At 38.9% G+C, this 27,063-nt stretch overlaps 2 protein-coding genes across 4 annotated transcripts; one reads left to right on the top strand and one right to left on the bottom strand.

Moving 5' to 3' along the window:
• Window positions 1–3,997: 3,997 nt before the first annotated feature.
• Window positions 3,998–8,497, top strand: LOC131232859 (WEB family protein At3g02930, chloroplastic-like). 3 transcript variants are annotated; one of them, XM_058229358.1, is made up of 3 exons: window positions 3,998–4,276; window positions 5,057–5,519; window positions 5,844–8,497. In XM_058229358.1, the coding sequence occupies exons 1-3, from the start codon at window positions 4,257–4,259 to the stop codon at window positions 8,181–8,183; spliced, it is 2,823 nt and encodes a 940-aa protein (XP_058085341.1). In that variant the 5' UTR covers window positions 3,998–4,256; the 3' UTR covers window positions 8,184–8,497. The 3 variants fall into 3 exon arrangements, with proteins under 3 accessions (XP_058085341.1, XP_058085340.1, XP_058085342.1); XM_058229357.1 differs by having other exon boundaries at window positions 3,999–4,276; window positions 5,835–8,497; XM_058229359.1 differs by lacking the exon at window positions 5,057–5,519 and having other exon boundaries at window positions 4,001–4,276; window positions 5,835–8,497.
• An 11,318-nt stretch (window positions 8,498–19,815) lies between these two features.
• Window positions 19,816–27,063, bottom strand: LOC131232903 (cinnamoyl-CoA reductase-like SNL6). The gene is made up of 5 exons (XM_058229425.1): window positions 26,870–27,063; window positions 26,345–26,502; window positions 23,938–24,126; window positions 20,930–21,261; window positions 19,816–20,343 (listed from the first exon to the last, which is right to left on the bottom strand). The coding sequence occupies exons 1-5, from the start codon at window positions 27,003–27,005 to the stop codon at window positions 20,247–20,249; spliced, it is 912 nt and encodes a 303-aa protein (XP_058085408.1). The 5' UTR covers window positions 27,006–27,063; the 3' UTR covers window positions 19,816–20,246.

The raw sequence follows: 27,063 nt of genomic DNA, 5'->3' as shown, positions 1-27,063 counted from the left end.
AATAACTATATATATAATTAACAAAATTATAAGTATAAAATATACGATATATATTGAAATATAATAAACTAATGTAATAACGAAAATATTAGCATGTACCCACCCGACCAACTTGACCGAGTCTACTTGGGTTGAGAATTCTCAACCCGAAATTGGGTTATGTTGGATTGGGTTAGAGTGAGGTATAGGAACCTTAAGTTGGGCTAATGTTAAGCATCAACCCAACCCAACCTACTTGCATCCATCTAAAGAAAAAGAATGTTTGAGATGGAGACAGCTGGCTGGAAGCATTCGCCCAAGCCTTATTTTGAGTTTTGACCTTTTCGGTCATTGACAAAACGAGCAAGGATGACATGAGATGCTTGATATATATATATATATATATATATATATATATATATATATATATATATATATATATAGAGAGAGAGAGAGAGAGAGAGAGAGAGAGAGAGAGAGAGAGAGAGAGAGAGAGTCATGCTCCCCTGCGCACCTACGCACATGCGCACCTTTGCACACGTGTCATGGGTGTCTAATCTGAACGGTCCATGTGATGCGGAATCCCATGAAACCTCATGTGACAAAATTTCACCCCGATCTAAAATTCTGATGGGCCATAGCAAAGAGAAATGCAAATCAAGGGAGGAAACTATTTTCATTTTTCATGGCCCATCAAAGTTTTAGATCAGAGTAAAACTTGGTCTTAGGGTGTTTTACGAGGTTCTGCTTCACATGAACGGTTCAGATTTTGGATCCACATCACGTATGATGGGTTCTCAAAAAAGTTTGTATGCAGTACGTACGAACTGGTTCGCAGGTGAGGGTTTCCGTGTATATATATATATATATATATATATATATATATATATATATATATTTGGAATTACAAATTATTTTTTCTTTCAACTTGTATGGAAATAATTAAAATTTTCATTTTATTTTTACGTTTGACCTACGTAAGTGGTTATGACTGGTCCACGCAACGTGGTCAGATAAAGTATCAAATGGCCTGGGCATGGCAACGCTTAGAATTACTTGTGTTTTATTTTATTTATTTATTCTGACATGGCAAGGTGGAACTAGTCTAGAGGATTTTGTACTGGGATTGGGATTGGACAACATAAAGCCTGGACCTGGCCGACCTGCCCTGTTAATGCCTTTCACTTTTCTAACCATTTATATTTTGTCAAACGTGGAGGCTATCTGTCTTATTGGACTAGGGAGTTTTTTATTTTTATTTTTTCCAAGAGCCAACTACCAAAATCATATTTGCACGAACAATCCTAACATTTTATTGGTGGATGCTTTTCTTGTTGAGATAGATTGCTAGATATTTTTCATTTTTAACTGTCCAATAAACAAGTACCAATACTATAGTCAGGCAATCTAATTTTGGGGGGTGTTTGGCGCATGGTATTAGATGGGATTAGGTGGCATGGAATTGAATTTGGTCCTGAGCCAATTCCACTCAATGTTTGGGTAGATTGGAAAAGCTTGGAATTAGATTAGATGAAATTGCATCACGTCGCTGCCAATTCCACTCAATGTTAGCAAGTTGTATAGGTCCTACCATGATGTGTGGGCTATATTCACACTGTCCACCCATTTTTCGAGATCATTTTAGAGCACGGGCCAAAAAACAAGTATATCTAAAGCTCAAGTGTACTCCACCATCGAAAGCAGCGGGGATTGAATACCTACTCTTGAAAACTTCTCTGGGGCCATATAAGTTTTGGATCTGTCTCATTTTTAGGCCCATGCCATAAAATGAGATTACAAAACAAATAAACAATTTGGATATAACACGTGTTATTCTCAATAGTTTCAAATGATAGTGGGTATATTCATTTAATGAACTACCATATTACAAACATAGCATAGAATTAAGCTAAGCCCATGGTAATAGGACACAATCCCTGCCATATATAATAATTATATTTTTTAATTCCCGTTCCACCTAATCTTTTCTAATACCATGAGCCAAACAGCCTCCCGTTGTTTCTTGATGTATCCAGACTAGGGCCATGATATGAAATTTCTAATTGCATTGTATCATCCACTGTACCCCGGGAGAGTGTATTAAGTTATTCTATTCTCATTTACATGTTAAAATTCCTCATTAAGAGATTGGATCCTCTATAAAAGCTTTGTTGAGATTTATTTTATTTTTTATTTTATTTTTTCTATACAAGATTTGTTAGAATACATCAATGTATAACAATAGGATGTGTCCTGACCATATCCATTAGATCTGGGGTCGTGTTTGGTGATCCAATTTGTTGATTTGAGGAAATACACAATATGGAGCTGGCCGTATCAAAACTCTTTGAGATTGGTGAATCTTGAACATTCAGATCAATGTACCACAAAGCAACGGTGAAGGAAATGGTCCTCATCCAATGGAATATACGGTTAAATAATCAGAGTGCTTAATGGGTGATTCTCATTTTTAGGCATCTTGGCACATCTTTTAGGGCGCCTAATAGGTGATCCCCATAATAGCTTAGCGGGTGAGTCGTGACGGCGGGCCCACCTTATTTATTAAATTTTATTTGGACGCTGGTTGCACTGACACCAACAGTAGGGAGGTGGCTACTGACAGTGCTCTGTGAGCCATATGGTATATATGCGTTCTATGCAAGTTGTCCATTTATTTTTCCAAATTATTATAGAGCATTAGCAAACAAATTGAAGGAGATCCAAATCTCGAGTCAACTACACCACCAAAAAAACAAAAAGTAGATTTTGAGTGCCCACCATTAAAAACTTCTTAGAGTTCACTGTAATATTTGTTTGCCATTTAATCGGTTGATCAGGTCACGAACCTTGGTGAAGAGAATAAAAATATCACTTTAATCCAAAACTTTTGTGGTTCCTGAGAAATTTCTACCGGTGATTGTTCAATCACTGCTCTTTTCCATGGTGTGGTCCATATCAAATCCTCAATTTTAGCAAATCCTCAATTTTTGGCTAATGCTGTAAAATAGTCCGAAAGAAATAAATAGGATGAAGGGCATGATACGATGCATGCATCATAATGATGTAGCTACCTCGTTTCTGACTCTTGAAAGTACGCAATCGGCGTCCTATGTATCTGCCGTATATCCCCGCTGTCAACCAGTATGAAGATTAAAAGCATGGTAACAAAAAATTAAACAAACATCAGCTGAATTCAAAATGATTTTTTTAATGGTGGATTTCAACTACCATTACATCTTACAGCGTGATCCACTTGAGATTTGGATCTGCTTCATTTTTGAGACCAAGCTTTAAAATGAGCTGAGAATACCGATGGACAGAGTGGATATAAAACAAGTACATCAAGGTGGGCCCCACGATCAGGGACGCACCCACTAAGCTGTTACCCCCAAATCCGCGCCCCATCTTCTGCACGATCTGGATATGCGCAAAAACTTTATTATCATGTATTATAAATAAAAATAAAAATAAGTCTATTAACACGAGTCTAAAAGTTATTTACACGAGTGAAATTTATTCGCGTACGTGTAATGTTTATTCAACTGTATGCGTGGATTCCACCAGGATGTGTGTTTACCATCCAACCGTAGAATCACGTGATCCCTACCTTTACCATGTTGTGTCCAAAAATCAGATCTATACAATCCTTAGGTGGGATACACCATTAGAAAACAATGGACATCCATCCAAAAACTTGCAAATTCACGTGGGGCCCACTTCATTGTTGGATCGGAATTAACATTGGGCCGTCCCGTACAAACAACCACAATGGGCCACTCGATCAGAGTTGCAGAGAAATCTCTTTTTTCTGCCAACGTTGCAGACGATCCAACATCCTTTTTCAGAACAGTTCCCACGACCCGCACGGAAAGCCGATGCCCGGCTATTTGGGATTTTTATTATTTTATTTTATTTCTAAGTTTTGTAATTCTGCAGTGGCATTTCCATCATATTAAAAAAAAAAAAAAAAAAAACAGACAGGAGGCCCACTTCAAAACATGGATTTGTTTTTTTCTTCTTTTCTCTTCTACTTTCAGAAAAGAAGGGGCATTTCCGTGAATTCAAAAATGGTCTTCTTCTGAAAAGCATGAGGAGCTGGTAGAGTCGCAGTTCTCTGAGGCGTTCGACTGTAAAACCAGACAAACTGAAAAACAATAATTACCCGATTTCTCCTTTTCTGTCTCTCAATTCTCTTTCTCGTCTCTCCAACATCAATTGCACCTCTGCATTTCAACAGCTTCTATCTCTCTCTCTCACTCTCACTCTCACTCTCAACCATGCTCCCCTCAAAGACCAGGTAAGGATACATACATTTCCAGATCTGATTAGATTCTATTGTTTTTCTTTGCTTTTACTAGCAAGATTTTATTTTATTTTATTTTTGTCTCTGGTTACTCTTTTGTGTGATTTGCTCTTGGTTCTTCTGCATTGGGATTTTATTCTGTTTTCATTTCTGTTCTGATTGGAGTATTCTGATTTGGGTTTCTTGTTTTTATTGGTTTTGGATAATGGTTGGATCCTTTTAGTTCCTCTTGATCTTTTTTGGCAATGATTTGTATATGGTTTCATCTGCATTTGGGTTTTCTTCTGTTTACTCGGTTGATTTTTCGGAATTGCTGATTTGGGCATTGGATTCTTGTTGATTTTGGATTGAAAGTTAAATCTTTTTTATTTCTATTTGCTTTTCGGCGTGATTCGCATCTTGTTCCTCTTCGTTTTGGTTTTTCTCTGGTTTTTTGTTTTTTTTTTTTGGTTGATCTGGTTGCAGAATTCTGATTTGGGTTTTGGGGTTTTGTTGATCGCTGTGCTTCACTCTCCAAGATGGCTGCTTTTTTATATTTTCTGCATTTTGGGCATGATTTGTGTTTGGGTTTTCTTTCGTTCCTAAAATGGATTTGATCTGGTTATTGAATGCTGAGATTGGGATCTTTTGGTTTTTCTCCTTTTTGGGATTTTTGAAGGGCGTTTGCCCTTTTATGTACCTTGTTCCTTTGCATGATTTTTCTGTAATCATTTGCATTTTTGGATTTATTTAGTGGCCTTGGTTATGGAATTCTAAGATTTGGGTTTTGAACAGAACTGGTTTATCTGAAACTACACCGAACAAGGGCTCCCCAGCTACTCCAAGGGTTAGCAAATTGCCCAAGGCAGCTGCTAAATCAGACTCCAATTCATCTTCTCCCTTGCAAAATCCACGCCTTTCAATGGATCACTCCCCTAGATCAGTCGATTCTAAACCCGCGGTCGAACGCCGGTTGTCAAAGATCACTCCTCCGATGCCAGCTAAATCAGACTCCAATTCATCTTCTCCCCTGCAAAACCCACAGCGTTCAATCAATCAATCGCCTAGATCAGTCAATTCTAAACCTGCGATTGAGCGCCGGTTGCCAAAGATCACTCCTCTGACACCGGCTAAATCAGACTCCAATTCATCTTCTCCAATGCAAAATCTGCGCCATTCGATTGATCGATCACCTAGATCAGTCGATTCTAAACCTGCTTTCGAGCGCCGGTCACCAAAGATCACTACTCCGCCTGATGTAAGTTGAAATGGACCCTAAAGGCCCGACACAATTTCTATTATTGTTTAGATTGGATATCATAACAGAGCGGATGCATATCTTTTTGATATACATTAGAAGCTGGCCAAAAATTGAGGCGCCCATGCTTCCCGCCCAAAAGTACCTTGATTTCCACCCAAATTGTTGTTTTAGCTGTTTCTATATCACCCACCATTTGGGTGGAAACCTTGTGATTCCACCTATATTTTAGTTTACTTCCAAATACAAGCTAACATTTTCATTAATACTCGTGTTATTCTATTGGCAATGGCATTTTTTTCCCGTAATTGTTAGAAACCACAGCGGTCATTGAAGGGTTCAGAACTACAGGCCCAATTGGGTCAGGTTCAGGAAGATCTGAAGATGGCAAGGGATCGTTTAGCTTCTGTCGAGAAAGAGAAGGCCCGGGCTCTTTCAGAGCTGAAGGAGGCGAAGAGGTTGGCTGACAATGCAAATGAGAAGCTCAGTGAGGCTCTGGTTGCTCAGAAGCGAGCTGAGGAGAGTTCCGAGATCGAGAAGTTTCGAGCCGATGAATTGGAGCAGGTGGGTATTGAGGCAGCTCAGAAGAGGGAAGAGGAATGGCAGAAGGAACTTGACGCAATCCGAAACCAACATGCCGTAGATGTCACTGCATTGCTGTCTACAACCCAGGAGCTCCAGAGGGCGAAACAAGAGCTAGCAATGACCTCGGATGCGAAAAAAACAGCCCTGAGCCACGCCGACGATGCAATGAAAATCGCAGAGATGAATGCCGAGAAGGTGGAGCTTCTGACGGGTGAACTGAGTCACTTGAAAGCCTTGCTTGATTCAAAGTTGGAGACAAAATCCAACGAAACTGCTGAGTTAGTTCAGCAGCTGAATTCCGAGGTTGATTCACTTAAACAGGAACTCGAGAGAGTAAAAGCAGCTGAGGTTAAGTTGGCTGAGATGGAAGCAGTCATTGAAAGGCTTAGGATGGAGGTAGTCGATGCGAAGAGGGCTGCATCAGACGCGGGTGATTTAGTGAATGAATGGAAGAAGAAGGTTGAGTTGTTAGAAGCTCAGATCGAGGAGGCAACTTGGTCTGAAAGATCCGCATCAGAATCTCTGGATTCGATCATTAAGCAGCTGGAGGGGAACAATGTCTTGCTGCAAGATGCGGAATCCGAGATCGCTTCTCTTAGAGGGAACGTTGATTCGTTGGAAATTTCAGTTGGTAGACATAAATGCGATCTTGAGGAGTCAGACCGGCGCCTTGAAATGGCAAAGCGAGAGGCAACAGAAATGACAAGAGCTCTGGAAATTTTGGAATCCGAGCTTCAGAGTGCGAAGGAGGAGAAAGCACAGGCTCTGAGCAATGAGATGCTTGCATCTTCGAGCGTTCAAAGCCTGTTAGAGGAGAAGAACAAGCTTATAAATGAGTTGGAAGCCTCTAGAGATGAAGAGGAGAAGAATAAGAAGGCAATGGAAAGCTTGGCATCAGCTTTGCATGAAGTCTCAATGGAAGCGAGAGATGCAAAGGAAAAGCTCTTGACGAACCAAGCTGATCTTGGGAATGCTGCATCTCAAATAGAAGACCTGAAGTCGGTTTTGGAAGCCACGAAAAAGAATTATGAGGCCATGCTTGAAGAAGCTAAAGAGGATATTGATGGCCTTGAGAAGTTGGTTGAAAAGTATCGTCTCGAAGTGAAAAATTCGAAGGCTGAATTGGAAGAGAAAGAGCTCAGTTTTGTAACCACTATAAAAAAATCAGAAGAAGCAATTGCTGCTCTGAAAGGAGAAAAGGATAGAGTGGCTGAAGATATGAAGGCTGAATGGAATGAAAAGGAAATCAGTTTTATGACTTGTATAAAAGGATCAGAAGAAGAAAAGGATGCCGCCAAAAGAGAAGTGGATAGGTTGGTTAATTTACTCAAAGAAACCAAAGACCAGGTGCGGGCTACAAAGGAAGATGGGGGCCATCTGCGGAATACACTTACACAAGCAGAATCCGAGGCAAGTTCTGCAAAAGAAGAAGAGGAGAAAGCAAAGGCCGAGCGTCTGCAACTGAAGGATAGGTTGCTGGACAGAGAAAACGAGCTGCAGAGCATTACCCAAGAGAACGATGACCTTCGAGCCCGAGAAGCTGCTGCTGTTGAGAAAGCTGAAGAGCTGTCTAAGCTACTAGCAGAGGTCACAGCCAAGAAGGTGGAAGAAAACGGCAAACTATCGAGTAGTGAAAAAGAGTATGATTTACTGCCAAATACGGGAGACTTCAAGGAGGAGAATGGGTATGGAAGAGAATCAGAAAAACCCAAGTCAGAACTTCCGGTGGAACAGCAGCATGAAGAACATGAAAAGGAAGATTTATCAAAGGGTGTGGGTGTTGTCGAACTCAAAGAGGAGAACAGGAACGGAAATGCCAAAGAAGACAGATCCACCAGGTCTGAAGTTAAAATGTTTGAGAAAGGCATGTCACCTGCAAAAGAGCCAGATCCAGAATCATTCAAAGATGAATTAGCATCAAATACTGGTAGTGACATCTTAGACCAGATAAATGGTTTGCCATCTGAGGCCATGGACAACAGCAGAATCTCTCCGTCAAAGCAACAGCAAAAGAAGAAGAAGACGTTACTACACAAGTTCGGGAGCCTGTTGAAGAAGAAGGGCAGCAACTCCAAATAGCCACAGCCCGACTGCAGGTACTTTGCAGAATGCTATGATCTGCTATGTTGTTGTTGTTGTTATTGTTGTTATTGTTGTTTGAGCCTTAACTTGTTCTTGGTTTTGTGTTGGTTGCTACAATTTCTGCACGGTCCTGTCTGTAGATTGTAGCAATATAAGAGGTGTATGTGAGATGATCTGCTGGTCGGTCCTGCTTGGAACTGTGTTTTTTATCTCTCCTTCATGGAGAGGAATGATGACTTGTGCAATTGTATGTTTATCACTTCGTTTATACTTAAAATCAATCGCTTCTGCCAATCTGCAAAGCTATGAAATGGTTATCTTTAAACTGTCTCAATCTTCAATTTATAGAACCCGAATGAGCACATGCTATGGTTATTCATGATAGTACGATGTCGGATATTACTCTCACCATGTGGCACATGTGCAAGACCCAGGCCATTCATTAGGTGTGTCCCATGGTGTATGTCAAACGGTCTAAATCATGCTGGTCCGATCGTCAGGGAGGCATGTGTATGGTAAACGTCAGCCATTGATCAACTCCTTTTTACTGCTATTTTGTGGCCTGCTTATTGGGCCCATGGCGATGGCCTCCTGATGAATGGTCCCAATTACCCCACGTTGGCATGCGCTGGGAGAGCAATAGCTATGGCATTTCCCTATCCAAATTCATTACCACCCATCACAAACATACGCTGATTAGTGTGATTACACCAATAAGAGAACTAGAAATTAAGCAGGACTTGTATCTTTTGAAACTCGATACATTCCCCATAGATTATCCAAAAGACATTGATCTCGGTTTGATCAAATTTCACTAATTTCAGGATGAATGCATCAAAGATACAATTCTGATACCATTCATTTGTTTTGAAATGCATCAATGATATGAACCGACCCTTTTAAGTGCATTTGTGAAACTTACACCGGACATGCTGCGACACATCAATTATACGAACCGACACTTTTAAGTGCATTTGCAAAACGGAACATCAAATACGATACATTCTGATATCTTGAATATTACTTAAAAGTCATTACTGTTTATAATCTATATTTGCAATGGGCAGTTAGAGAGTTCCTGACAGGTTTTGAACAATGCCCAAATCTCCCACTGCTACAATTGTGAATTCCAGCCTCCTCCCTCCCGTTTGCTGGATTATCTGTATAATGACGCCTCTGGACAAGCATTCCCCCATTTTCCATTATTTTTATTTCCACCAATCAAAAAGAAAAGAAAAGAAGAGCACAAAAGAAAAAAGAAAATCCATGCAATGCATAAGTCCAGTTTTTGAAGTGACCAAGCTACCCCTGACGCTGTTTTCAGTTTCACTTCAGATCATTCAGGTACTGCTAGGTTGTTCAACTAATACAATTCCGGTGATGGGTTTCGTACCTTCTCCTCTGGTAGGGGTACTTTCGACCTCGTCAAAATGCCTGCAATTCAGGAATCTGCTTCTGTAATGTCCTAGAATGCCTTTTTGACTAATTCCACTCAAAATCTCCTCTTTTGTTCCTTTTTATTTTTCTTCCCTTCTTTAGACCCGGTAGTTATTTGATACTCTGGTAAGGTATGGCGCTTGACACACAGGCGCCCAGAAATTAAACCCCAAGGCAAAAATTAACGAAAGTTAAGCTGACTAAAATGTGGAACCCACTGTCCTATACCACACTCAAAAATCAGATTGATTGACAAATCCTATTCTCTGATAATCCAATTCATGGACACTTGTTGAAATAGGATCATCGGATTTCTCTTTTCATTTTTAACCGTCCATTAACTGACCACCAATCCAATAGTCTAATAATCAAATAACTGTAGGTTTGTGTGGATGATGCACGAAAAATGGAATTCCCAACTTGGACAATTTAATTTGATTTACTTGTATTCCACGTGTATAGTGTCTGCGAATCATCCATCACACTCTTCCAGAGCATCAGATTTCGCGTAGATAATAGACGAATTTGCCCCTACCAACTTTATTAGGAAAAGCAACCAAGCTTATTCAACAAGAGAAACCATTTGCTTGATGGATAGACCAGAGAAGAAAAAGGATGCCTGCCATATTCGGATGTGTGGGGCCCACACCTATCCAAGCCGGTCAAAGTGCATATTGGCACCATTTGGTCAGACCCACGCCTTCGAATGGCATCTTACCCTTTTCGTTGGGCTTTGGCTTGTGTTATTCGCTACGATCATCTACAAGACAATTTTAACCTTTTGATCTGTGGCCTATAGATGGATGGGCAAAAATAGGAATGAAGATTGGTGGCTTGATCTTCCAATATAGGGGATTTTCAAGGCATGGGTCATCAACGACGGAACCGAACATGATCTGACCATGTTCATTTTCTCATTTGTATCATATAGAAGCTATGTTCTTACGATCATACTTCATTGATGACCATGATCTTGAATTTTGGGTTTGAATATGAGCCATTCAATAATCATCCTTTCAGCAAATGCTTCTGATGATGGTGGGGTCGCATAGAGTCCAGCACATGAACGGTTCAGATCATCGTTTAAGATGCACTCTGGGGTGGAAACCTACCCCACGAGAAAATATCCGTATTCCCTCATAGTGCACATGGCGTTCTCGTGTCTCCACGTCATCTCTGCACACGTGGCATACGGGGATGAGATTTTCCGTTTGGTGTTTACCAATAATGAATGGGTCAGGCGCAAAATTCAAATATTTAGACGATCCATGGTTACTGGCGTAGTACAAACGGACACTAAAAGACAAAGCAGCTCTCGAGGACGTTTTGGTCATCTTCATGCCTGCCCGTCGAAACTTTAAAATTCACGTGGGGTGGTGTTTTTGTCCAACAGGGGCCCATGCAATGGCAATCTAAACCGTTGATAAGATAGGGCCCCACCATGTTCTCGTATTGAAAGATCGTGGCCATCCTACTTGGCCCTTCTCCCGTTGAATGTGGACCACTGCTGTATTTTTCTTAATGTTCTGCATGTGGAGCACCCGATCTCAGGGTCAGGATTCTCCCATCATAACGATTTTTGGCGCACGATCCAACCTGGGGAGAGAAATCAGTTCAAAGGCCGATTTAGCTGGGGATGTGTATAAAATCAGGGCAGTTGGTACGACGAGATGAAGGACCCGTATCTCGAGAAGGCTTGGAATGGCCATTCTCTCATATTCTCATGTTCCTCGTGCAAGTGCCATCAGTCGAGTCATGTGTACGGTTTGGAAATGGGTGACATTGATCCTGGCCTGCCTTCTGATTCTTCGTAGAAAAGTCGCAAGAACGTTGTCGGCAAGGAAACCATCACCACGTGGGAATGTCTGCATTCGGATAGTTTCACCCCCTCTTTTCTGAGAGCGAATTAGGGGAGACCCAGGATCCACCGAGGTGGGTGAGACCCCTGACTGTGGGGCTCAAAGTGATATATTTTACTTAAATAAACACCGTCCAAACATTTTGAAAGCTCAGTTTAGGGCGTAATTTCAAAAATGAAGTTGACTCAATCTTTACGTGGACCACACTATAGGAAACAGTCAAGATTGAATCCTCACCATTAAAAACTTCATGAATTCCACCGAAATCTTTATTTTCCATACAACCTGTTGTTAAGGTCACAAACACCTAGAGGAACAGACCACACAAATACCATCTTTATCCAAAGCTTTTGTGGTCTGCAAGAAGTTTTTAACGGTCAATCACCACTTTTTCCTGTAGTACGGTCCATCTGGGAATTTGAACTGCTTCATTTTTTTTTTGGGATCATGCCCTAAAATGAGCTTTCAATGCGGATGGACGGCGTGGATTTAGTCATATACAGCACAATGGGCCCCACAGTCAGGGGTCCCACCCATGATGGTGGATCCCAGGTCTCACCTAGTCCGCTCCTTTCTTTTCTCACAGCAATCCACTTTCACTTTAATCTGCACCCTTGACGCTTGGACGACTTTAACATGGGAGAATAAACAACAGCAATCCTGATGGAAAAAAAAAAAAAATTGATTAAAGAAAAATAAAATGGCCAAGACATGGAAAAATAAAATGGTTGCTATAATGGGATGGAATTATCTTTCTGAGGGGATTTTTATTAGTAAAAGGCATTCAACAGAGGTGAAGACTCAAAAGGAAAGTATTACATCATGTGTATTAGAGAACAAGAACCCTGCCGTTTCGAATTGTGTCGTACCAGGTAAGGGAAAGACTCGAAAGGAAAGTAGTAACAAATGACCTGTAAGACCTGCGGTCTAACTGTACGTATAGCTCCTTATAGACTGGAATGGTGCCGACCCAAATTAATTAGGATAAGTCTTCGATGAAGATGATTTTCTAATACAAAATGGTTTTGGAAACCAGATTCAACAAAAAAGTGTCCACCGATCAGAGAATTTTTTTTTTTTAAAAAAAAATTTATTTTTATTTAACACACCTCACACACACACACACACCACACACTCACGCCTTAGTGGAATTTCACCACCTATGGGTACTCGAACCCTTGACCCGGTGTTGAAACTCCTGAGAGTCTACCACCACCGATCAGAGATTAAAATTGCTCAACTAAGCGTATCTTAGCAATGTGAGATAGACATAGTGGGTTCTCGTAGTTTGTTGACCAGTGACTCGATTGAGCTAATTCAGCCATGAACATGTGACTGTCAGGGATAAAACAATGCAAAGCATGCTCAAAAGTAGTTGGGATGGAGCAGATTAGGTGAGACCCTTGCCTACCCAAGATGGTGCGGCCCTTACCATTGAGCCTGCATTGAGGTATGTGTTATGTATCCATGCCATCCATCCATTTTTCTATGTCATTTTAAGGCATTTTCCCAAAAATGAAGTAGATCCAATTATTAGGCGGACCATACCATAAGAAACAATGGTGATTGACCATCTTACCATTAAAAACTGTCTTACCATTAATGTTTTTGTAGTGTTTATTTACCATTAAATCTATTGATAAGGTCACATAAACCTGAATGAAGGAAAGTAAACAAATATCTACTTGAACCAATGCTTTTATGACCCATTAATAGTCAATTACCTATGTTTATTATGATATGGTCCACCAAATAATTGGTTCTGCTTCATATTTGGAATAATGTCCTAAAATGGTCTAGAAAAACAGGACCACGTATATACATAATTAATACATCAAGGTGGGGCCTACGGTAAGGTTTGCACCGTCTTTAGTCTGGCCAGTGTCTCACCTAATTCGTTCTCAGGGACAAGCAGCAACACATGGCCCAATCAAACCTAGCCACCTTGGGTCAAGTTACCAGCCAATCTGCTTTCCCTACACGCGATGGTTTTACTTCCTGTGTCAATTCAGCAGAGTTTTGAATTTGTCACCCGCAAATGTGGCACTGGTGTACAACTATTTAGACCATCCAAATTGTGGGTCCCACTGTTGATGGACTATGTATCGAAAAATGGATGGTGAAAAGCTAACTAGTGAGGGATCCAAATCCAAACGGAAAAATCAGATGGTTAATATCATCTTCTCAACATAAGTTTTAGGTTATGCTCCATCTGCGGTTTACTGATCTGGGTCTGAATTTATGAATGACAATGCCATGTGTTCGTTTGAAGAGTCATCTACTGTCTCCACACAAGAACGTTGGTTGAAATTCGATTTGTAGTGTCCCACTAACAATGGACCCATATCACATCAGCCTACGAAATAGGAATTGCCCCTCACATGTACATAACCTTTAGTGGTGTTGACGCATGAACTATGACAATCTAGACTCTCCACGTCGTAGGCTAAGAAGCATATCCAAAAACCAAACTGATCGGATAATGATAGGCTTGGCAATTGGTGGGCCTGGGCTTATTTAGAATATTAATTTTTCTTGGCCCAGTCCTGGCCCATTTCCAGCCATAGATAATAACAATTATCGCATAGGTTCCCCACGGTTAAAATGAAATTTGAAGACATCAAATTCTACCGCCAATGTTGGATGGTTAATATCATTTCATTACTGTGCTTTCAAGCCATACCATGATGTGCGGCTGTGTTAGGCCCGGGCCAAGGTCTGTCCAAGTCATGTTGCAAACTAAAACCTAGGCCTAAGTCCGCCCTCAGTCGGTGACAGGGCAATACAAGCAGCTTGAGCCTAAGCCCAACCAAAACCCTAAGTATAAAATCTGGACTGTTCATTAGGTGTACCCAATCATGCATGATATTGACAATGCCCTTGAAATCTTAAACAGGCTAGGTCAGGTTAGGTTTGGCTTGGGCTGGGATGATGGGATCTTAGACATGACGACAGTGGCCCAAATAATCAGCGGATTTTAATTTTATGTTTGGGCCTAGCCCTTGGGCCTAGTATTTCAACCCACGCAAGACCTAACTAAAGCAAGCCAGACCCAAAAGCCTGTCCGGCCAATGAGGACCGTTGACAACCTAGGTCTAGCAAAACAAAATTTTAAATAGTCCCAGCCTGAAATCCTCGACTAACATTTCAAAATCCCGGCTCTAGGCAACCCTAATCCCGTCCTGTTGACAGCCCTTGTATGACATGATTTTGTAGTATGGAAATGCTCACATCCAACCGGTTGTATGATAGTTGGATGATGTCGCAGGCCCATTACATTTCAAAAGTTATTTATCAGGTGGTCGGTAACTTCTCATCCAACTGTTTAGACATAAATCATTTCTCTTTATATAGTGTTTGTCGTTGCATATGATCTTATATAGGCCTGGTAGCTATTTGCGCTGGTGGCTAAGTGTATGGATGGTGGGCCGTGCCTTTTCCGAGCCCGATTACTTAGGTCCCGCCCTTGGTTGGACCTGTCTTGGGTCTATACCTCATGACCTGAAACTGGAAAAACTTTGGCCTGGACCAGCACATTTGCTACCTAGATATAAGACAAGTGGGTCTCTCAAGGCAAGAATGCAACTCACATTGTAATAGATTTTTGGGAAAAATAATATTATTATTATTAATTTTGAATTTGAAATTAAAGAGAATCTCTCTTTCATTAATTATCCCTAACCTCTATACCTTTTATCTCTATAACTCCTCTTTCAAGGAATGCCTCGTGAGAGGAGTTTTACTCCCAACTCAAATTTTAACAAAAGAACACCCTGCGTACAACTAAGAGAGAGAAGGTTTGTGGGGAAGCGATTACAGGTTAGTGCATTCCTTCGTAATTTCTTTCACTTAATATAGCATGTATTTAGACGGGTGTGATGCACAACTTAGATTATTATCCCGGCCATTGTACACATTTGGATTGAAAAGATCAATTCCCTGCACCATTAACCTACAGCCTTGGCACAGAAAATTGATTTTTGGTTATGAAAAAATAGGTGATTTAATTTATACAGTTAAGTTGAATTGATTTATTATTATTTTGGTGAATTTATATTAAAGTTATATGGACAATGCAATGAACGGGCCGGATCGGCTATACGTCCATTGTGTCATCAGATTTGGAGCGTTTAATAAGGAAAGTTTAGATTTTCTATGCAAGTGATGGGATTGAAATGGGACCAGCAGGATGTGTGTGATGAGATCTACACCGTTCATTCAAACCCTAGGGTCGAATTATGCTAGGACCCCAATTATTTGGATGATTGGATCTTTAGGTGGGCCACATCGATCTAAACCTTATGATAGGTCTACAATGACTTATTAATCATGTTAAGTATCCGGTTATGTGGAGAATCAATTTGATTAGATCGGTTTATTCGATCATTTAAATCAATTACATTAAGATCCCCAAATATCTAATCGAACTAATTAAGTGGTGGGTTGCACTAATTAAATCTATCATTACCCTTCATTTTAGGAACATAGATGTAGATGAGTATATGAGTGATTCAAATCAACCGATTCCAATTTTCTGAAATCGGACCTTACATCATCAAATTTAGAACATCCCCATATTTTCTAAAATAAAATTGTTAAGATCAGATCAGGTAATGATTGACAATTCAACCTTCGATCTATGTTCAATTGATCGAAGGCATCCAATTTTGCCCAGGACTTAAAACTTTATTTTCTTAGTTTTTTTATTTTATCAATCAATGTTCAATTCGATCAATGAGACTTTGATCGAAGTCAATTGATCGATCGGTTCAATCAAAGTTATTGAATTTTATCCAAAGACTTGACTGATGTAATTTGAATTTTTTTTCATTCAAAGAACAATTTGATCAATGATCCTTCAATCAGAGTCAATCACTCGACAAACATATAGATAATTTTGACTTAAATCTAACTTTGGCATTTGGATTTAATAAACTTGTAATATACATTGGGCTATTTAGGGATTGTTGACCAATAGTTAGCCAATTGGATGATAAATCAAGTGGGCTACACTATATGAAATATTTATATCAAACAATAATATTGTATATATGATTGTTAGGGATTTTGAACTCAAACCAATCTAATTATTTTGTGGATTCTTTTCTACCAGATATGGTTGAGGAATCTCAACATATCTCATGCTAATTAGAATTGAGATAGATTTGCTTGTATTGCTAATTGATTGCAATATTATTTTAATGTATTGTTGCAATGATGTTAATATACTAATGTATGCAATTATATGCCACATGTAAATTGTGTTCTCATGCTTAAATATATAAATCATGAATTCGTAGGCATAAAATTCATGATATAAAAAATTAAAAAATGGTGAATTCATATATCATCCATCATACAAACATATTGCAATATTATTGATCATGTGGTACCTCCTGGAATAATGTCAATCCTAATAGAATCATTATTAGATGTGATCGATGCCCATGCCTATCGAAAGGCAGAAGCCTACCCAACAGGTGGATGTGTGTTGATGATTATTCAATCTAAGTAGATGGATGACCATCCCATCAAATGCATTCATATATCATTTTCATTAATGTCATTTACATATTATGTTTCTATTCTATTTTAATTTTAATAAACATGAACCATGCTAGGTCATCTCACTAAGCATGAACAGCTTACATTTTTATTAATGGAAAAGCATACAGATGAAGGTATAGCTAACTAGTTGACATAGGAACTAGAAAATGCTTCGGAACTCAAATACAACTCATGTGAGATGTAGTCATACCTTACAAAAGAGGATCTGGCCGCAATGGACCATCCATAATTATTGTCAATTTTTAATTTCGTTTGGAAGGATTATTTTGGTTAAATTATGTTGCATGATGGATTGGATTTTAAAATGTAAGTACTGGATTAGTTACAATTGTTTATTAAATTTAGATTTGAGCAAGTTTCTAGTTAATAAGCTACTTTGTTTGTGCATTGTTTGTTGAAATCTATCAATTGGGTTGGAATAGTTTCTGTTTGTTGAAATGTTTGGATGAATGGTGGTAAACAAATCTATATGGATGTCAATAATTAGATTTCTATGAAATTTAGAATGAACATATTCATTGCGTCTGATTAAGCTATATACAGTTGATTACATTATGTACACATAATGTATGAGTTGCGAAATAAAACTTGAGTTTGAGGGTACACACTTTGTACCCAGATTTTAGGGCTAATTGATCAAAATTTCAAGCTGAGCCAATCCGATTCAGGTTGAGTCTGATCGAAGACACTATTGTGAAAAAACACTCGCATGTCATCAATGTAAGCGATACCAAAATATAAAAGAAAAGGATCAAACAAAAGGCCAAAAGGAACAATAATACAGAACTTTCTTCTTCGTTAACATAAGAAAAACAGAAGTACAATACTTATTTCTCTCCTACCTATAGATACAATCCTATACTAAAAAATATTTCAAAAAATGAACTAATAGAATACCTTTCCTTAGCCATGACTCTCCTTACATAGACCACGAAATAGGAGAATACATGAAAAGATATAAAGAGACTAGGCTTCATTTATCCATACGGACAAATATACAAATGTACATACAAGTAGAATTGTAAAGAGAAAATGAAACTCTCATCTCCTCAACAGACACACCCCAACAGTCCACTACTCATCATCAGATAGACCATGCAAGTAAGTTGGTTAAAGAGACATAATTAGTGGTCATTATTCAACCCTGCCGATGATTGACTGCCTCATAAATTTTGAGGCAGGGCGAGTACACGGTCTCAACCTGATGTATGGCTGCTCAGGCATGCATATCACATCAGTACATGCGTAGGTTCCATAATTCATCTAAGGGCCTGTTTGATTTTTGAAAGCTTGTGTAATTACCCCTGTAAATGGGTAATTATTACCATTACACCCGTTTGATTTTCAAATGAATTTTTGCCTTGGAAACCGATTTAAAAGAGTTAATTTAAATTTATAGACCCCAATGTGATGTGTATTATATATCCATTTCATCCATCCATTTTATCAAAATATTTCGAGGCATGATCCAAAAAATGAGGCAAATCCAACACTCACGTAGCCCACAACAAAAGAAATAGTGGCCCCAAGAGGTTTTTAATGATAAGTATTTGATTTCCTTTTTCCCATGGCGTGGTCCACTTGAGCTTTGGATATGCCTCATTTTTTAGCTCATGACATAAATTCTGCTGGCATAATAGATGAACGGTGTGGATAATCAACATGCATCACGGTGAGACCCACAAATATTTTGTGACCTTCTCGATTTTTGTGTCTAAAGAGCAGTTGGTCAAATCAAGCACCGAGAATAGTGCTATAAATATTAGGTGAAATAATTATTACTCATTTATTGGGTATTTACAACTGAAATGAAAATTCAAATAGGCCCTAATTGCATAGTTCTGTTTCCCGACTTAGTACCGAGTCCAGCATGCCTGACCCGATTTATGTCTAGGTCTGGTTTGGACTAATCTAGACCAAGTCCGACCCGGTCACAAGTACCAAGTTGGGTCAAATCGGCATCGAGTCGGGTCAAGTGCAACGGGTATCCACGGGCTCAAAGCACAACTAAAAACCTAGATTCACTTGTCAGAATTGCAGCCTCTCCATCAATTGCACTACATCTCAGATCTGAAACGTCATATTTTAGTTTTTTTAAATATATATGTACGAGTCGAGTTTTGGATTTAGTCAAGTCAGTACTGAGTTGGATTTCGAGTCGAGTCAAGTCAAGTTATTGGGTGACTCGAACTCTACTCAGTTTGAGTTTGGATTGGACGAAGTCAACTCGATTTGTATCAACTCACCCACTCGGTTCAAATTAAGTCCTGAAAAAGTTGGACAAGTCTAGTTTGCGAGTCGAGTCGTCCTATGCCTAGCTCTAGAGGTCTCAAACCTAACCAGTTAAGAGTATGTAAGTTACGGTTTGCCTGCTGAATAAATTGAACCTTTGATGTGCGTTCAAAATCCAACCCGTTCAATAGGTTGGCCTCGTTGTTATGAGAATCACCTTGTACAGAAATCAGCCAAATCACTCATTTAGCAGACTATATTAGTCCACCGGATAAGCATATGGTTCATCCTTATAGTGGGGCTAACATAAATGAAGGTTAATGGGTGTATTTCAAAATTAAGTAACTAGTTTTGCTTTTGACAGCTTGAATTTGGAGGTAAAGAGTCCGACCTATTTCTAATACACACTTTTGATGTATTTGAATTCTCAGTGAATTGCTCATCGGACTCTAATCCAAGTGAAATGCCGTTTTTTTTTTTCTCTCTTCTTAAATATACATGGCAAGTGATGATACTCTAAAACAATTTAATGATATAAATTTTTTAAAAATCTACAATCTAAATGGACACTTAAAAATTGTTGGTGAGTCACTCGGTTGTGATCATCCATTGCTCACTTCGAAACAGCCCAAATACAACCTGCCAAACCCCAATGACTTCCAAATACAACCTCCCAAAGTCATCCTCTGCCACATCAGAAGCCAAGTGGCATGTTAGTTTCTATACTATCTCTCAGCCACAAGCAATGATGTGGCAGAGGATGGCTTTGGTTGCACCATGAATTATCGTGACATTACACCAACTTATACCGATTAATAATTAAATATCATGAAATTTCGTGGTAGATGATCCAACCAAACGCAACTCCATGACCATATGGTGTGAGGATTTTATTTTTTTTTCCCTGACATGTTAGCTCCAACACCGTTAGAATAATTTTGACCAGTTGATCGACGGCAGCGATTCAATCCTTCAGTTGGTTCTCACTTGAGAAATCTACAATCAGTTTCCTCAACTTCTTGTCGCTGATTCTTTGTTGGAAAATTGGGAAATCCTCGCAGCTGAAAATTATAAAAATAAAATTTAAATTTAAAAAACAGTTATAAACGCATAACAATGTGGCAATTCACTGAAGAGGTGACTCCGTCTCTCCGATGGACCGGAACTCATGTTTTAGGCAGTGCGTAAAACACCCAGGCTATGTGGGGCTATCATGATGTTGTACATTAGATCCGTTGTTGGTTGGCATACCGTGCATCATTCCTTGTGGTGTCTGGCCCACCTGAGCTGTGTATCTGGTTGATATTTTTCCTATGTCCTAAAACACGGATTGAACTTGATGGACGGAGTGGATGTTAATATACAACATGGTGGGCCCCACACAGCTTGGGTGGTGTTGTAGACAATTATGGCAGACGTGATCCTCAGCTAATGTGCTCACGTGGCACGTGTGCGATATCTGGTCCACTCATTACGTGGAGCCACCACGAACGTCCGTGGCCAAAAAATCAGGCTAGGACATTAATACGGTGGACCACATCCGTATGAAAAAAGTGAACGGTTAGATGAAAGATGACAGCACGTGCTTAATGAATCGAAGATTTATTTGAGCAAAATAAATGAAGGGGGGGTTGAGGAATTTTATACGTTGGAGGGTGGGGCATCGCGGGCGTGAACATCTGGGCAAGCTTAACGGCGTCTTCGGGACGGTTGATTAGACGGTTAAAGCAAAGATAACGTCCGTAAGTTGACGGATCCTCGAAGACGCAGATATGGGCGTCGGCTAAGAACTTGACGTCTACCGTCACGAATACTCCGTCCTCGTACATCTCTGCCGCTCCTTTCAGATACGGGTTCGAGATCGAAAGGTCCAGACCCGACAAAAGCCCCGCGTTTATGGACACCATGTTGACGCCTCTATCCATCGCTAGCGCCCACGCCGTTTTCTCCGCTAGCGTCTTTGATAGTGCGTGCCACAGCTGTACATGCAAGTGTTAAATATATTGTTGTAAGGGGTATTTTCTTTTATGTTGACTTCAATTCCAGCTACAGCGAATCCATATAATCATGGGATTTTTTTTCAAGGGCCCGTTTTGTTGGATGTAATTAGGTGCATTTATATGTAATTTGTCTCAAAATACAGGGGATTGTAATTACCACAGCCGTTTGAAAGTGAAGAGGAGTTACCCCTCTGAAACAAGAGGTTATTGAAAGCCAAAATTTCGTGGGCCCCACCAAGATATATGTGTTATATCCATGCCAAAACTTTGTGGGCCCCTCTGGCCCTATGGGGTAGATGTCACAGCAACCATGATGCCATCTGCCCCAGTTCTCTCTCATTTTTTTTTCTTTTTTCTTTTTCTGTATCATGGGACATTGTGGGGCCACATGGCGTGTGTACAGCCAGCCCATTTTGAAAGTGAACCCTATGATGATGATCAAATGCCTAAAAACTTGTGTTTGTCCAATTATTAACACATGGAGAATTTGAAATTTTTTGGAGGTGTATAGTGTGGTCTATGATGTAGCTCTCTTGATAATTATTTTAAGTAATATGTTGAACATTTTTATAAATATTTTCAATTGTTAAACTTCTATTTTAATTATTATAATGATTTTATTCATACTTAATGATAATCTAATAATTTAGAATTAAAGATGTATCATTTGATCTACACGAAAATTGGAATAGATGAATGGTCATCATAGTGGAGAGATTAGATCAAATATAAATGCATGGATAAAATAAGATGACATAGGATGACTGAATTCTATTACAGTGGGGCATGTGAAAGATAGTAAGGTGGTAAAGAATTATAATTGGTCTACCTGAAATACTGGCTCCTCCTTATAAATGAATAATATCCTCAAAGGGAATACATGTGCACAAGAGTGTAGAGAGAACCTTGGATGTCTCCCCACTTGGTGATGCCTTCTAAAATGAAGAAAAGAGAGAGAGAGAGAGAGAGAGAGAGAGAGAGAGAGAGAGAGAGCACTCTCCCATGGCCTTACCCTAATAATTGACGTGTGTACTTGTGATAGATGGAGAAGAAACTTTTTAAAATTGAAAGATTGGCAACACCAAAATGATATTTCATCAAGCGTACTTTAATTACATAAATTCTAATGATTAGATCTTTAAAATTTTGAGAATATCTCAACACAATCTTTAATGTTGTAAATTTTAAAATTAACCTTTTCAAAACTTTTATATTTTAGAGCATTTTAAAAATCCTAAAATGTCATACATGTTTAGATGCACTGATTATCGGTTAAATTAAAAAATAACTAGTTAACTTTTTGTTAACCATGTGTGGTAAGCAATGAAAAGTGGAAAAATAATAATAACAATAACCCAAACTAATATTTTAACTTTGAAAAACCTAAATTTTGATTTTTTGTTATTTTTTTAACCCTCTAAAAATGGTTTTTTCTTCTTAACTACTTCTACATCTCCCTCTCTCCCTCCCTCCCTATCTTAAATTCACAAGGGTGGTAGTAGGTTAGGCTTAAATCAGACCGGGCTTGGCTGGACCTTATGCCAAAGCACCACTCAAGCCTAGCAAAGGGTAGCATGGTGAACCCAAGCCCAAAAATATTAGTTGGATCCAGGCCCAATCAAACTTGGCTAAAAAATGGATAAAATCCTTGTATGTAAATGTTCATAAACTATCCACTGATCAAGTGGGCCACACATATACCATAAAAAAAAAAAGAACAAAATTGGCTGTTTGCATTATCTAATCAAATATTATAACAATTGTAGGATATAAGATACAACTTGGAAGTTGGGCCAGGCCAAGCTAGGTTGGGCTAAGTCAGGCTCAATTGACTTGAGCTCAAGCTCAATTCAAGAAATGGATCGGGCCATGCATGTCAAGCCCAAGCCTAGCACATGAGCCTATCTAATAGCTTCAAGCCTATTTTAAAACCAAATCAGGCTTGTTGAGTGACTCGACTTTAAATAGATTATAAACCAAACATACAATAAATATGTAAGTTAAGTTGAGCATCCAAATAATAAGCCCTACTTCATATGGATCTTAAATTATCATAAAATAGTAAAATGATATTTTAGTTGTTAGACTAGCTATGCTTGATAATGGTATTTTGTATATTTCTTTTCAATTTCATAAAAGCACATTATTTTTAATTAAAGTTCAAACTTGTTCTCACTTTTTCTTTTTTTTTTTAAAGATTGACGTTGTTCCATTCAAACATATGCATTTAGCAAGGTGGATTAAAAACTTGTCCGAAACTAAACTATTATTTTTAATTGTTTTCTATTATCTTTTTCTAAACTACAGTGGGGAAAGGAAAAAAAAAATTAAATGAAAGAAAATTGATCACTTTTTTTTTTTATGAAATTTGGATAGTCAAAAATATATTATAAGAAATGTAGATTTTAAACTGTAATCATTATCCAATCACCATATCCAATTATATATGAATTATACAATGACTTTTTATAAGAGTTTTATATAAATTTTCACTTGTTTCTAAACGGGACTTAACAAGATCTTGAAATGGATCAATTGTAATCCAATTACATAGGATTTGAAAATGATTATGGTTTTATTTTATTATCTATTTTCCTACCATCCCAATAAGCCCTAAATGAAGGGGGGAAAAACATTGGACCAGGTAACAATTACCTTAAAATTCCTGCAGAAATTGGGGTCACTCCAGTTCCTCTCATCAAAAGTGGGTGTCAACTTGCTATTCTCTCTCCAAATGACGGCTGTAATGGACGACGTGAAAACCACTTTTTCTATCGTCTCTGTTTGGGCGCATGCTTCCAATATGTTGTGGGCTGCTCTCACTTCCACCTCTGCCATAAATTCCTGCGTAGATGAAAAAACCGAAATTAAAAAAAGAAAAAGTAGTAGCCGTTACATCGTCTCGAATTGAAACCCCATGGTGCACTTGAAGATTTGTTTGATGTTTAGGCATCATGTAAACGGGTTTTAACGGGTTGGATGGCATAAAAGGACCCTTAGCAAGGTTTTAACGGTTGGCGTTACCATAGCCACTGTTTATTGTGGTATAGCCCACTTGAATCTTCAATCTACTTCAATTTTTTTAGCTCTCACCCTAATAGTAGATTAGTAGTGGTGAAAGTAATGGACAGTGGATTTCGGACAAAGTGAATTTTACAGTACCGACACCTTGGTGGACCGACAGAGCTTTGGGCCAAACTCACGAGAACTCCGTGTAAAAGGTGCTACATGATACTCGCGTCCTTCAGCTGTAGCGCATTGCGTTTATGGACGAGTCATTATCTTAATAATTTGCGGTTGATTTTGACACTGACAGATTGATTCCCTGTTTTAATAATAGAGACTTTGATTCTTGGGCCTACCAACTTCTTACCGGCGGGCTTTCAATCGCTACTGTTTCCTGCGGAAGTAGTCTACTTACCTTCTGGATCGGCTTTTGTTTTATTACATAATGTGGTGAAATGAGTAGTCTACTTACGTTTTGGATCGGCTTTGTTTTATTACATAATGTGGGGAAATGAGCTGGAAATACGGATCACATGATGAATTCAACACATACATCACGGTGAGCCCCGCAGTTTCAGCCAACGGAAGATGGTGTTACCCGGAGTTTGCTCCTCGAAAAATGTACCACTGGATGCATGTGACACTTGACTATTGGATATTTTTATTTTTAACCATGTAATAATGTCCACTAATCCAATTGTCAAATAACCAAATAATTATTTTTCTTATTCCTAATACAATTAAACTTGGAAATATAATTCTGACCATTTAAATTAACTTACATGTATGCCATGTATGTAATTTCTATGTAATTTCAGTTCTAGTTCCATGACTAAATTCTGTTTTAACACTGAGACCAGGGATTGAGTGCCATGCAGTGTGGGTGGATGTGTAATTGTAAGGGTGCGCAACAAAAAAAATAAAAAATAAAAAAATTCTATATAATATCTGAATGCATGCATGTCATCCATCATAGTCTGCCAGAATATCATTCTTTCTCATAATTTATTTGATTTAGTATTGTGTAAGATAAGATACCCAATTATTTTTAGGGAATTTTACAAATTTTACAGCAATATCCCTTCCTAATAGTAACTTCATGACAGTAGTTTCTTAGCAGTGAAATGATCTTAATCCCTATAGTGTTTTTTATAATTAATTTATTATATAAATAGTAGTAAAGTAAAGAATTGTAGAGCCCACATGATCTGAAAATTTTGATTAATTTAAAATTAAGGTGATCCACACCATATATATGTATGTGCTACTTAAAAACATTAAAAGGCACATGCAGCCATCTTGTGATTCAATAAATAAATAAATAAAAATTTTCCCATGTGATGATTATGGTTAGGTGCATATGCTTGATAGGATGGATGTCATATACATACCCATGAGCCTCAAAATTTTATAATTTCATTACTTTTCGAAGGAAAAGAATTACACACGGGTTATTTTCCCTTCCCCAAAAGCACCACCCATGTAGTTTGATTCCGGCAGTAAATATGGAATTTACAAGGAATTTTCAAAATAATTTTGGGCGAAGATGGATAGCCAATTTTAGGACCTACCTAATTATTTGTATCATACAATCCAACCACTAACTCAATTATGAGCTTTGTTAATTAAGCCACACGCCTGTACTAGTCATCTACTGCACACGCCAGCACATAAGCTAGACGTGGCACACAAGTGAAATATCCAGGCCACTCATCATGTGGACCTTGCCATGTAGATTTTACTGATTCAAGATAAAGAATTTTCACTCAGCTATAATATTACAAGTTATAAGTGAACATGTTAGAAAACTTGGGCCACAATTTTCACGGTTGTAAATTTTTCCAGTTAATTGTGGCCCACCTGACCAGTGAACCAACTTGATTCTTGGGATAGGGAATTTATATGTTGGTATCCTTCTGATGGATGGCTTGGATATTGCACTGGTGTGCCATGCTGGCATATATGGTGGCGTATGAGCTGAGTTGGACATAGGTGTGCCTGCGTGAGCTTAGCAAAGCTCACTCAATTATAAAGACTTGTAGCAGTAGGGCCTTACATCATAGCTCGATTGATATTCGGGGGGCTCGAACGTGTAGAACAGACCCGAGCAACCCTTCATGGCATCCACAATGCTCTGATAATCAAAGGGATCCGATTGAAAAATCTTCAAGTTGTTCTTCTCCAATGAAAATCCCTTACATGGCTGAAAATTCCCTATAAACCCACATAGGAAGACCAGGCAGAAAAAGGGTGAAACATTAGTACATGATTTTAAAATATTTATTAAAAGAAAAAAAAAAAGGTAAAACACCATTAACATCTCTACATGCCACCACATGTGCCTGCGCGGAACGTGTGTGAGAGATCCGTGCCATCTTTCAGGTCTGTCTCCTTCAGATGACTTGGCCCAGGAATCGATCTGATCCAAAATCATTAAGTGGACCACAGCGCGTTCGAAACAAACAGACGGCTAGAAATTTTTTCAGCCGTCCGTTTTCATATAGTGCGGCCCACTTGATAAGTGGACCAAGTTCGCGGCAGGAAGCCAAGATAGGAAGGAGAGTCGGTATAGGTAGCTAACCATGGTTCTGGATGACGGCATGAACGATGTAGCCTCTCTGAAGGAGCCTCTCGACGAGGGACTTGCCTAGTTGGCCTGATGCATCCATCACGCACATGGTTTTGGGCATTTGCTGAGGAGCAGCAGCCGGAGCCATGAGAGAGGGAGGGAGAGAGACTTGCGTTATGAGCGTTAGGAATTGTGTGTTTGTATTT

The sequence above is a fragment of the Magnolia sinica genome, chromosome 18 (genome assembly GCF_029962835.1).
Source record: "Magnolia sinica isolate HGM2019 chromosome 18, MsV1, whole genome shotgun sequence".
Classification (NCBI taxonomy): Eukaryota; Viridiplantae; Streptophyta; class Magnoliopsida; order Magnoliales; family Magnoliaceae; genus Magnolia; species Magnolia sinica.
Note: the sequence above shows the minus strand (reverse complement) of the source record. Positions and strands in the feature narration are given on the sequence as shown.

What these genes read in the sequence shown, in the direction of transcription:
- LOC131232859 (XM_058229357.1), top strand. Translation starts at nt 4,257, where the DNA reads ATGCTCCCCTCAAAGACCAG. An exon ending in ATGCTCCCCTCAAAGACCAG is followed by an intron (nt 4,277 to 5,056) that starts GTAAGGATACAT and finishes GGTTTTGAACAG; the next exon opens with AACTGGTTTATCTGAAACTA. An exon ending in AGATCACTACTCCGCCTGAT is followed by an intron (nt 5,520 to 5,834) that starts GTAAGTTGAAAT and finishes CGTAATTGTTAG; the next exon opens with AAACCACAGCGGTCATTGAA.
- LOC131232903 (XM_058229425.1), bottom strand. Translation starts at nt 27,005, where the DNA reads ATGGCTCCGGCTGCTGCTCCTCAGCAAATGCCCAAAACCATGTGCGTG. An exon ending in ATTTCTGCAGGAATTTTAAG is followed by an intron (nt 21,262 to 23,937) that starts GTAATTGTTACC and finishes TTGCATGTACAG; the next exon opens with CTGTGGCACGCACTATCAAA. An exon ending in GCGATGCCCCACCCTCCAAC is followed by an intron (nt 20,344 to 20,929) that starts GTATAAAATTCC and finishes TATAATTTTCAG; the next exon opens with CTGCGAGGATTTCCCAATTT.